General features: G+C 37.1%; 1 protein-coding gene across 1 annotated transcript; it reads left to right on the top strand.

Annotated features, from left to right (window-relative positions):
* The first annotated feature begins 146 nt into the window (after positions 1–146).
* LOC139940320 (ribonuclease Oy-like) lies at positions 147–11,546 on the top strand. The gene is made up of 8 exons (XM_071936526.1): positions 147–473; positions 1,219–1,315; positions 2,308–2,396; positions 3,303–3,375; positions 5,070–5,137; positions 7,779–7,892; positions 8,023–8,143; positions 9,072–11,546. Exons 1-8 carry the CDS (start codon positions 388–390, stop codon positions 9,228–9,230), a joined length of 807 nt encoding a protein of 268 aa, XP_071792627.1. The 5' UTR covers positions 147–387; the 3' UTR covers positions 9,231–11,546.
* The last annotated feature ends 1,220 nt before the right edge of the window (positions 11,547–12,766 follow it).

The raw sequence follows: 12,766 nt of genomic DNA, 5'->3' as shown, positions 1-12,766 counted from the left end.
TTTCTCTCGATTTGCGTTTTGTGATTATTTTTTATAAACGATTGTTTATGTGGGCGGGGCATTGGGACACGAACCCGAACCGGGAACTACTTCACAGTATACACATGTATCACCAGGCGATGATTGGCTTGTACTGATCAACTGCAATCAGTTTCATCAATTATTTATACGCCAGCAGCATGCGTCTGAATTTGACCGTAAAAACATTAATCCGAAAGCAACCTGACTGGGGATCCGCAAGTCTAAAATAGAAGGAGGCCTATACATCGAAACGGATAATTATAATAGACACCCGTGACACAACGAATCCTGTTGTCCTGAGATAGATTGGCGCTTGACGCATACAACTGTTCCTCATCGTTGTCGAGAAGTCCGTCTGTTTGGAAAATGTGTGCACACTATGTCAAGTTTGCTTGTATTTTCGTGCTGATGTTCGCTTGTGAAGGAATCTTGGGCGAATGGACATGCCTACCGTAAGTGCCCCTTTTAATCCACTTAAAAGTAAATGTTTTTAAATGTTAGTTAAAATACTTTACAAAAAAGACATTGTTTTATGGCAGAAATTAAAACAAGGAAAAGCAAAAAAAGGTTTGTAACTTTTTAAAGTGAATGGCATTAAAATATTACTTTGTTAAAGGTACAGATTTCAATAATAGGCATCAAAATCCTCCACTTTGAAGTGCGGTGATGGAAAATCATATAATTGTGTATCTTCTAGTAAGGCATTAACTAGAGCAGGGTTTGAACCAGGTGATATCCGGTTTAAATGTGCCGACACTCTTCCAACTGAACTGCAACTGGCGGTCTTCTTATTTTATCAATTATTTTGGTTCGGGTGTGACATTTTCTAAGATTATGTAGAATATAACAATTGATTATTTTTCAGGCGTGGACATAACCGCTCTGTAATTTCGGCGAGATCTAAAAGACGCGGCCACTTGAAATACAACTTTCACGTTTTGTTTTTCTTTCTGTATCTTTATTAATCAAACGGTCCACAAACCTAAGGCACACTTTCCCTTTCGACAACCGTGAGGCCGGCCCAAGTAACATAAATACTGCATGAACTTTCTTACTTACAACAACATATTCACCAATGTCATTATGGTTGATTCCTCACAATACGGAGCCTCAAAACTAATGTGAGGGTAGGCCTAATATTGTTTTGCTTTAAATTGTCATTTTGCTAGGAAGTTTATTTATTTTTTTTTATTCCAGAGATAAATGTGTTAAGAGCCATTCTGTGTCACACGATTGGGATTATCTTCAATTTGTTGTACAGTGGCCTCAAAGCGTGTGTCTCCAGTTCAACTATGTAAGAAAATCAATTTAGCAAATAGTTTACTTGTTTGAAATTAAAGGATTCAAACCACCTCTACTGTGGGCAACCTCAGTGGTCTAGTTGGTAAGACACTGCTCTTAGCTGAAAAGGTCGTGGGCTCACTATCCCATCAGAGTGTAGTAAAAATTCCTGTGTTTTTGTTCACAGAGTCGGGAAAGTACTGAGTACACAGTGATCGGTGTAAAGAATATTGTTTGAAATGAATACATCACAAGCAGTTTACAATAACATCGTTGATATTATGAAGTGCGAAACAAAAACTGTGTCCTGGAGTGTGACAATGAATCACAGCCACAAAATGCAAGTTGAATTGGTTGGAATAACTGTTTTAAGCTGATGTCTATTTTTCTAAGAAAATTCTACAAAGGTACCCATTGGCAAGTGGTCCTAATGTTCTGAATCTGAATCTGAATTATATAGTCGGCAGGCAAAGCATCCTATGGAAACATCACACCAACTTTTTTTAAATAGGACCAATGAAGACGCAGTTTTAGAAAACCCACGCAATCATAGGGACTAAAAAACGCAATCTATAATTATGCGTGTCTCTGGTTCGGGCTAAAACCAGGGTTCACTGAGGTAAAATGCCGAGACAGAAACCACTGAGCCAACCTGACTGCCATGTTAAGTTCGTCTTATGATTATATTAAATTTGACAATGTTTATGTAACTTCTACATACGGTAATAGAACTTTTATGGAGTAGTCACTGGTTTCATCAATATTATAGCCTTTCGTCAAGGCTTTAAGCAGCTAGCCCAGCGATGCAATGCAATGCATGAACTTCTTTGCTTTATAATGTTGTCTTTATTTTGTTGTTGCAAATTTCCAAACCATTTATAAGCGAAGGGCTCAAACTTCATCCAATCTCTCCGTATACAAGTTAGTTCTTTAGTACCTTTGAAAAATTTGACGACCAAAACATACATATTTCATAATTATTGTATTTTCCTGCTTTTAATACAGACTGGTGGTTACGATCGCCCCCACCATCACAAAACGAAAAAATGCATCATTCCGAGTAACATTCGTAACTGGACCATTCATGGAACATGGTAAGCATTGGATTCCAATTATATTAAAGGCAGTTGACACTCTTGGTAACTCGAAATAATTATCATCATAAAACCTTTCTTGATTACGAGTAATGGGGAGAGGTTGATTGTATAAAACATTGTGAGAAACAGCTCCCTCTGAAGTGACATAGTTTTCGAGAAAGAAGTAATTTTCAACGAATTTGATTTCGAGACCTCAAGTTTAGAATTTGAGGTCTCGAAATCAAGCATCAGAAAGCACACAACTTCGTATGACAAGGGTGTTTTTTCCCTCGTTATTATCTCGCAACTTCGACCACCGATTGAGCTCAAATTTTCAAATTTTTTTTTTTTTTTCTTTTGCATATGTTGAGAAACACCAACTGTGAAGACTAGTCTTTGACAATTACCAATAGTGCCTTTAAATCGATATAACTTCGTGACTCTCACAACGGGACGGTCCTTTAGGATACGACAGCAAACAAAAACACATTTTCACCGAAGGTGTTTTTAAAATTAAATATCGTAATAACAACCAATATATGAAATTTGATTTTGCATAATCCGAAATGCAGCATTGGTGTTTACAATCAACACACTTATCAATCAAGATTTTTGACAATTACCAATAGTGTACACTGTCTTTAAATCGATATAACTTCGTGACTCTCACAACGGGACGGTCCTTTAGGATACGACAGCAAACAAAAACACATTTTCACCGAAGGTGTTTTTAAAATTAAATATCGTAATAACAACCAATATATGAAATTTGATTTTGCATAATCCGAAATGCAGCATTGGTGTTTACAATCAACACACTTATCAATCAAGATTTTTGATGATCAGGAAATCAAATAATATAACCATTTTCAATCTTTTTGGGTATAATTTAACTTTCATTTTTTATTAATTGTAATTCCACAGGCCAACAAAGACAGGCACACTGAGCCCGCAGTGCTGTAACAACTCGTGGACGTTCACCATGGGCGTGATCGATGTAAGAACGCATTAAAGACAGTGGACACTATTTGTAGTTGTCAAAGACTAGCCTTCACAGTTGGTGTATCTCAACATATGCATAAAATAACAAACCTGTGAAAATTTGAGCTCAATCGGTCATCGAACTTTCGAGATAATAATGAAAGAAAAAATACCCTTGTCATACACGAAGTTGTGTGCGTTTAGATAGTTGATTTCGAGACCTCAAGTTCTAAACGTGAGGTCTCGAAATCAAATTCGTGGAAAATTACTTCTCTCTCGAAAACTATGGCACTTCAGAGGAAGTCATTTCTCACAATGTTTTATACCATCAACCTCTCCCCATTACTCGTTACCAGGTAAGGTTTTATGCTAATAATTATTTTGAGTGATTACCAATAGTGTCCACTGCCTTTAACAAACCTTCGCTTAAAACCAGTTTTTAAAAAGTGAACCCGATCATAAAAACAACCGCCTCGTCCCCCTTCATAAAAACAACTGTCTCGTCAACACGCCACTCTTGTTACGTAAATGATATCAGGGAGAATATAAGGCAATATGGACACATCTTTGGTAAATAATTGTCAAGACCAGTACAACATACGCATGAAATAAAACACATCAGTGAAAATCTGAAGTTGTAAGAGAATAATGCAAGAAATACACCCGTTGCACAATAATTATTGTTGTGCTTTCAGATGCCATATAAAAGGCTTCAGATCTGAAGTCTTTTAATATTTGAGTGTGCGAAAACACTTCTTTCTTAATAACTACTTTACTTCAGAAGGAGCCGTCATACTTGCCACAATACTTATTTGTGGGGGGGGGGGGGTGGGGAGCATAAGACCGTCTGGGCATGGATGAATAAAGTCTGTGCAAAAAACGAAAACACAACTCAAACGAAGACTGTTTTGTTATTATTATGAAATAAAATATTCTTGACAAAAAAATTACCCACAGCAAATTTGTATTAAGTACAATTTCAATTTTTCAAAGCCAAATAAATATATGCATTAGGCCTTTAAATGTTAATGTGTGAGAACGAATAAGGAACAAAACTCAACGCGTCTGTTGTTCAGGAAACGCTTAACTACAGATAACAATCCTAACTAAAATACGTGTAAAGGGAAGAGTAGCTATCCAAATCGTCTAGTTTTCAAAACCCAACCGTACTTTAATTTGACAACTTTTGCTATTTCAAATAATATTGTCCATTGACCTTTTGGTTCACCTGAGTGTAATTAGAACTGTGTCTCAATGCAAATGCTTGTCTTTAGGGACCATTGTCTACAGCTATGCTTCTAAAATGGATCCCTCTGCGGTATCGTATTTATTTTCATCTTGACATATCTTTACTGTGTTGTATTCTTTAAAGTGGTCACTCATGAGTGAGAATGAATTTTATTTGTTGATACTGTGGTAAATTAAATGAACCTTAAACCTTGCAAAAATGAACTTCTAAGTTCAATGTGTTTGGGGTTAATGTCAATCCTCTTGACCTTTGAGAAGAAAAAAAACCACAAAATTGCGGGGGAAAGTCTTCTAAAAATGTTAAAACATTTTGTGGTCAATTACAAATAAATCTGTTAAACCGTTCAGTAGTAACACGTTCTAATGTGCTCATATTGACTGAATGTTGCAGGGATTATGGGAGGAATATCAATACTTTGCATTGTGACTATTGTTTGATTTATTTGTGTCTTTAAAAAAAAGGATCTTGTCCCAGAAATGAACCAGTCCTGGCCGAATTTGTTTGTCGGTGGTGCTCTCGGCTCATTTTGGTAAGTCTTACGTGTGATTTACAATACATCAAATATTAACATCATACTGCCAGTGAAAGTCGCCCGTGACGTTCGGGAAATGACGAGCAGCCGATTTCAAGAAAAAAAAAAAAAAAAAAAAAATCCACACTCTCATCCTCGATGCAGTATTTTGAAACCGTTGTTATAACCGGTTTCAAACTAACACTTTTGGCGACCGAAGTCTATGGTTATTGGCTGAAATGATCAACTGTGGATTCATCATCAGATTTAGCTGGTTCGTCAGGCCCATACAATTCTGTGCAGAAATCACAACCAACAATAACATTCCTTGCTATCCATACGATGAACTGGAGACAAACTTCACAAAGCTCAAATCCTGAAACTAAGGATTCGGCTTCAGGCTCCGTTCTCTCGATGAATGATGCCTTATAGTCGCATACGCAAAGCACGCGCAATAATTGTCGAAACAATTGCGGGGGGGGGCCTATCTAGCCTGAGCCGAAGCCGTGGTTTCGAAAAGGGCCCTAATTTGACTCTCACAATAAGAAGAGCTCAACTAAAACACCCTTTCAAACAGCAACATTGAGTGTACAGTAAAACAACATGAGAGGTCGTCACCTCATCAGAAATTATAATAATCAACACTGTACGATATTTAAAGGGATTGTATTCGTTTGGTAATGAACCCACTGCTTGTTTCTTCAATCCTATAGTTGAAATTGTTGCCAAAACTCTGGAGCGTTTATGTCTACGCAGGAACTTGAAGAATAATCTGCAATTGAAGTACACAATATTAGAAACGTTACTGTCATAACGCTTCTCAGATTTAAATTTTTGAGGGATAAAGAAGTGATATATTTTTTCAATAACCACAGTATTTCGAAGTGAAAAGTTTCTCAAAATGCATTATAACATCAAAGCTGCTGTATTTCTTACTATTAAGTTTATATTGCCATTAATATTCCCATAGTCAATACCAAACGCATACAGACCCTTAACATTTTTGGTGTCAATGTTTGGGTTTTCCTTCGTCCCCCCAACTTAACTTTCTCGCATAGATTATTAGTGATTTTAGGACACTGACATTTATGTACGACCAAACAATGTTAGAACACAAAAATACAAAGGATTTCAATTTGAGGACAGCATTGTTCTTTGTGTATTCATTTATTCTACTGTCCCCACTCTTCTAACAATAACCATGACATCCCTTCTAGAAATGAGATTAACCTGTAGGCCTACAATAATAATACAAACATTTTGCATAATAAGTTCACTGTGCTTTTTGAAGAAATTGGTCGACCGCAAAAGTAATATTCAATTCTCTTCCTCTTTGCTCTACACGTTTGATTGGTCAGGCAAATCGTACAAGGAAGTTCCCGTGTGTATTAGTTACAATGTACATAAAACCAAGGTTCGAAGATCAATACCGAAAACTGAATGATTAAATGAGTATGTTTTTGTTCTGCTATTATTTTTCTGTTTTAATGATGGTTTTGCTCTTGTTCATGAAAGAAACCCATCTCCTTTGATGATGATAATTTAAACACAAAAGAGCAGCACCATACTGCAATGAGGATTTTGTTTCCCTTTCATATGATTTCCCAGTTCAAAATTCCAGTTGAACCTAGTTAAACTGGGTTTAACTGGATTTAATTGAAAACCAGTTGATAAACTAGTTAAACACAGTTAAAACCAGTTGGTTTAATATGGACAATGGACAGAAACCATTGATCTCCATTAATGGAGGCCAATGACAGAAACCAACTGATTTATAATTTCAAACTTGTTGAACACAGTTAAACCTAGTCCAAACCAGTTGGTTAATACGGAAAATGGACGAGTTTGGTCACTATCCAGTTGAACCAGTTGACCCCAGTTAACTAGGTTCAACTGGAATTTTGACCTGGGTTATTGGACAGTCAGTAACTTGCAAAGCTATACACTCGGGTACACAATTAATAACGAACCTTGCAATATTATTGATAAACTTGAGCAGTTTTACTAACAAATTCAATGACTTCATAAATTCACCAGCTGCTCATGGGACACTGCTACTAATCACAAAACTACAAAATGCTACATAATTCAAGGCATTTGACACCTTTGCAAAGGTGTACCAAAGCTTTGTCAAAAACCATTCGGTGTATCCCACAACATGCATATAATAACAAGTGTGTAAAATTGATGACTCAGTTTTTCATTGAAGTTGCAAAAGAATAAAACGACAGAAGAAAAACAACACTGTTGCACAAATTCATTGAATGTGCTCTCGATAGACATCCATATGTACTTCACTCGTTGCCGTCTGGATGACAAAACTAAAGCCTTCTAAATAAATTTACAAACTACGAACTAAGAATGAATAAAAGACCAACTTATTATATTATAATGAGTTATTGGTTTTACAAGAAACTTCACTGACTTGATATCTCTGGATTGCCATAACAGGGTTGGTGTGAAACAAGAGCCCTATTTTAAGAACATATTCTTCTGCGTAATTCGGTTTTCACGTGTACTTTACAATGTACTTTACGTGGCCGTCCATGTTTTGGCTGATGTTGCAAAGCAATAAATGTTGCTTTCACAGTTTATTTTGTGCCGTTGAGTTGAAAAATATTCTGTTGTTCATATTGTCTTGTTCTGTATACTTCCCAAGGTGTCATGAATGGGGCGCACACGGCACATGCTGTGCCAATCTACCAGCCTTGTACGGCGAGCATAACTACTTCAGTAAGACCATGGACCTCAGACAAAAGTTCGACATTGACAAGTAGGTCCTAAAATGTGTTATATAAATGTTAAATCCCAACTTCAATTGGATTTATTGTTGTTGTTTTTAATCTTTTATTGATTTCTTTTTCTTTTTCTTTTTTTAATTTGTCGACAATCTCTTTATTTAGCATTTTAAGTGATGCTGGTATTGTCCCATCGTTGTCAACCAGATACAAACTGACTGACATCCAACAGGCTGTCCAAAATGCTACAGGCGCCATCCCTAATCTCAGTTGCTTCTTTTTGCCGGTAAGTGTCCAAACTATACTAATTACCGGTAAGCCGGTTAGCTGTGGCTATTAAGCTACCCATTAAACAAAAATCACCGTTCGTTTAAAGTAGGCACCGTTGCTATACACCAACTTTGGGCCACCCTCTAAAAAATTTGTTTTTAAACATCACATTGGGTACAAGTGTTAGCCCCCTCTGTTGGCTTTGGTTAGTTATCTATAAGCGGTATTTTGTTTTTCACGTTGTGCGGTGCGGTACGGTAGGGAAGTGTGTCACAGAAACACCATGCTTTGTTTGAGACATAATACATAATACTTCTTTAGTGTATGTTGGCTCTATATTTAAAAATGCTAATTTAAAAATCGAAATTCAAACCGCTTAGCTTCTTAGATCGCTCTGATATTAATTATGTACTAATGAACCGGGGTGTTCTGAAGGTGATTAAAATCGGGTAGGTAATAAGCATACATGTTTTGGGGTGGTCCTATAGACCTTATGAATTGACTTCATCCAGCCGCCATCTTTGAGGTCAAACGGTGACGAAACAATCGAAACGCACATAGATTGGCCAATGAACAACCTCCTTTTGACCTCAATGCGGGGGGCGCCGTACTGAAATGACGTCATGTGCATAAGGTCAATTGCTGAGAAGTGGTAGAGCTATTTTTCAAGATTGATGCTCGGACCGATTTGGAAACCTACACAAGTGTTTAATATAAGGATGGTTTTATTTGGAGGGAGAGAAGCTCGGATATCCTTTACGACACCCTTGTCAAATGATTTTTTTTCTGTGAGATCTCAAAGTATTTTGAAAGTATTGTTCATTATTTAACATTTTTGCAGTGTATATGATATGTGTGTTTATTCGGTGGGGAGAACCATATAGTTCTTAATTCTACAGTTCAATTATTTGTAATTATATGCTAACTTGTTCCTGTGTCTACAGAAGAAAAAGGGCTCTCTACAGTATCTGTCAGAGATTCGACTGTGCTTGGACGAGACGTTTGAACCACGTGATTGTCCCGTCCATAGTGGTAACTCCAGCAGTAACACCCTCATTGGCTGTAAACCTAGCGTTGGGATTTCATTACCGCCAATATCCTAGAACAATACGCCTGGATTGTGAGACAAACCGTACTGTTGCCTTCAATAATAAAAAATCATAATGACACATGGGAGGGCATGATGGTAGCGATGATGCAGCAGCAAGCTCTGAGGCAACATGTGCACATCTCACTCACATTAAAAGGCACAAGCTGCAGCTGATTTCACGAAACGCTAGGATTAATCCTATCTCGAGTTAGGACAAGTAACCCCTCCTAACTTAGGATAAATTCAATGCGTCCTAGGTCTTTGGATACGGAACTTTACTTGTCCTATGTCCTAAGATTATTCCTAAGTTGGACGAGTTTGGTGAAATCAACGGCTGGACACCTGTGGTAATTGTCGATTTCACCATGTCTCCATGATTTCACCAAACTCTTCCTAACTTAGGATTAATCTTAGGACGAGTCCCAGCTTTGCAGTAACATGTAAACCCTAAAATTACTCCTAAGTTAGATCGAGCTCGAGATAGAATTAATCCCTAGCTTTGCGTGAAATCGAGCCCAGTATTCTCACTTGGTGAATCCAAATTTGGCCTCAATTGGTCTTCGAAGTTGCAAGAGAATGAAATAAAAGAAAAAGTTGAACAAATTTGTGCCGTGTGCATCTAAGCCTAAAAAAAGTATTTATAAATAATTATTAACAGACTTCAGGCCTGAAGCCCTTAGAGTAAGAAATTTGCTCTTTCCCAAAAACTACGTTAATTTATTTATAGAGGGAGCAGTTTATCACAGTGGGTCGTATGAATAAAAAGTAATATTTACTGACAAGTACTAGCAAAAAGTAAAAACATAAACTTCCAAGTAGAAGCATTCAGTAAAAGCATCTTCTAAATTCCGTATGAATAAACCTATTCTTTTACTGCAAAGTATTCACTTACCGTAATGCTTTGGAGTAAATACTTCTGATATACCATGGCTGAATGGCTCTTAACAAAAGGTTTCCTTTAGTATTACAACTCCCATTCACGTCTACGTACTCACTCACAGACACAGCCAAAGCAGCATTTGATTTAACAGAAACATAGAAATCTTCAAGTCAGCCATGAGGTTTTTATTCTGACAACATTTTGATGAAGACGACTCATCTGGACACACATAATAAGAACGTTCTTGTTAAGCTTTTGAAACTTGGAGTGGAGCATGACAGCGCTGTATAGAGAAGATGAGAGCTGGATATGAGCATAGCTATTTAACTTAAACTTAAAAGTTTTAATAATAACACGAACAACATTCTATTGAAATGCATTTAATTGTTTAAAAAATTACTTCTTCTGATTTTATGAACAATAAGCCTTAATGATCGAGGCATTCATTTCTGAGTTGAAAAAATTCTTTATATCGTTTTAAAAAGCTTACTGTAATGATACAAAACGGGTTTTTTTTACAAACGGTTTTATTTTATCCTCAGCATATATAAACAAGTTTGATTAAAAGCAGTTTGAGTTTGTGTGTATTGTTTATGTTGTAAAACACTGTGTATGTGTCTATTTAGTATTTCAGTGATGTCTTTCCTTTGGACTAAAACATTTATCCTGTGAGGAACATTCATAAACACTGTCATTTTTTCGGATGAGCCTTTTACTTCTGTGCCCAAGGTAGCTCTGGAGCTACCTTGAAAAATCACTAGTGTTTACTTGCATTTTGTAGTATATTCTCCGTTTTATTCATGTGGAAGTAAGTAAGTGCTAAAATTCAAAGAATTTACTTTTTGGTAAAAGTAGATACTTTTAGCATTTTAGTAAATACTTTTAAGTAACAGTTTTTACTTCCTTTTATTCATATGGATGGTAGTAAATACTTGAAATTTTCAAGTAATAGTAAGTACTACTTTTTATTCATACGACCCAGTGTTTTATCAACAGCTCTCCATTGCTCGTTACCAGGTATTACTTTTTATTCTAATAATTATTTTAACCGTGTTTTTCTTTTTACGAAGCTGTTCGTAACCACATGATTTGAAAAAAACCAAAAAAACAACAAATATATTTTGTTTGGAGGGGGTGGGGGTGGGGGTTGGAGAGTCCTTTATCATTTAAATTTGGGTCATTATGTGAAAGCGATAGAAGTGATATTGAAAAACACGAATAAATACACTTGAGTGAAACAAAAATGGAAGCAAAACAACTGATTAAAACCCCGGTGCTCGGTTTACGGGAGTATAGTTTTTAAGATTTACAACGACTTAATTCATTATATTTTGTTAATTATGTGTGATGTATAATTATATGGTGAACATTTGGTTGGCCTTGCATATAAACTGAAGAAGGTGGTTTAAATTTAAGGGTAGAAAATATAACTTGTATAGTATTGGTCGCTTGACGTGGTAATTATATTCACTCTCTTGATATGCTCGTTGTTGTGTTGTTGTTCATGATGTTGTTGGTGATTTGTTGTTGCTGCTGTTATTGTTGTTTCTTTTTACAAGTCGCAATTTGCAAACTAGACTGGCCCACCAAGTATGTTAGTAACTCTTACCCTCACTCCCATTTCTGTGGGGGTTGGTTTGTTTGTCCAAGACTCAAACAAGCCTGCATCATCAGGCCCTGTTCACCCTCACATGTTTGAGTCATCGGTAGCGCCCAAAATTCGCCCAACCGTCCTTAAAATCAAACAGGACTCTTGAAAGATATTTTTTTTAACAATGGGGAATTTGGAACGCTAGATGCCAGTCTTACAGGGTAACTCGGATGGTAAATTGTCATCCGCTACGTAGTTCTGTCCATGCGCTCATTACAAAGAACAATGGACTTACCTGGTAAGTCTGCTGCCACCTAGCGTCCCAAAATTCACCAATCGCATTACATGTACATTATGGTCTTGCAAGTTGGTTTCATCATAGCTAGTTCGCTACAATGACTCGAGGTACTTAGTCTTTGCTCGACAGCTAAAACTGTCACTGCAAGAGAATCAGAGATACTGCCACCGAACGCATGCCAAATTAACAACAGTGAGGAAAATCTACATAATATATCAAGGCACCAAGACAATTGCCTTCTTAACACCAATGTGATGAGGTCAAAATCCTATGGACAAGTTAGTGACATTAAACTACACCGTGACGTATGTGCTTTCATTGCTTCATTGGCTCGGCGAGCCAAGATTTGGCCAGTGGTCAGCTATTGGTCAGCAGTGGTCATTTTGAGGAAATCCCTTTATGTCATTTATACTAGTGATGTTTCCAAATTTGGTCAATTTGTCAAATAGTGGTCAGAATGGACATTTTGCAAAGTGATTCTCTATAGCTAATTGTAACCTACTGGTTCATTGTCAGTGGTCCTAGTCCCACTTGGGGTGTACACGAATGTTGGTCAGTGGTCCGAGTCCCCCTTGGGGTGTACACGAATGTTGGTCAGTGGTCCGAGTCCCACTTGAGGTGTACACGAATGTTGGTCAGTGGAGTCCCACTTGGGGTGTACACGAATGTTGGTCAGTGGTCCGAGTCCCACTTGGGGTGTACACGAATGTTGGTCAGTGGTCCGAGTCCCACTTGGGGTGTACACGAATGTTGGTCAGTGGTCCGAGTCCCACTTGGGGT

Source organism: Asterias amurensis, chromosome 1, assembly GCF_032118995.1.
Source record: "Asterias amurensis chromosome 1, ASM3211899v1".
NCBI classification, from domain to species: Eukaryota; Metazoa; Echinodermata; class Asteroidea; order Forcipulatida; family Asteriidae; genus Asterias; species Asterias amurensis.
Note: the sequence above shows the minus strand (reverse complement) of the source record. Positions and strands in the feature narration are given on the sequence as shown.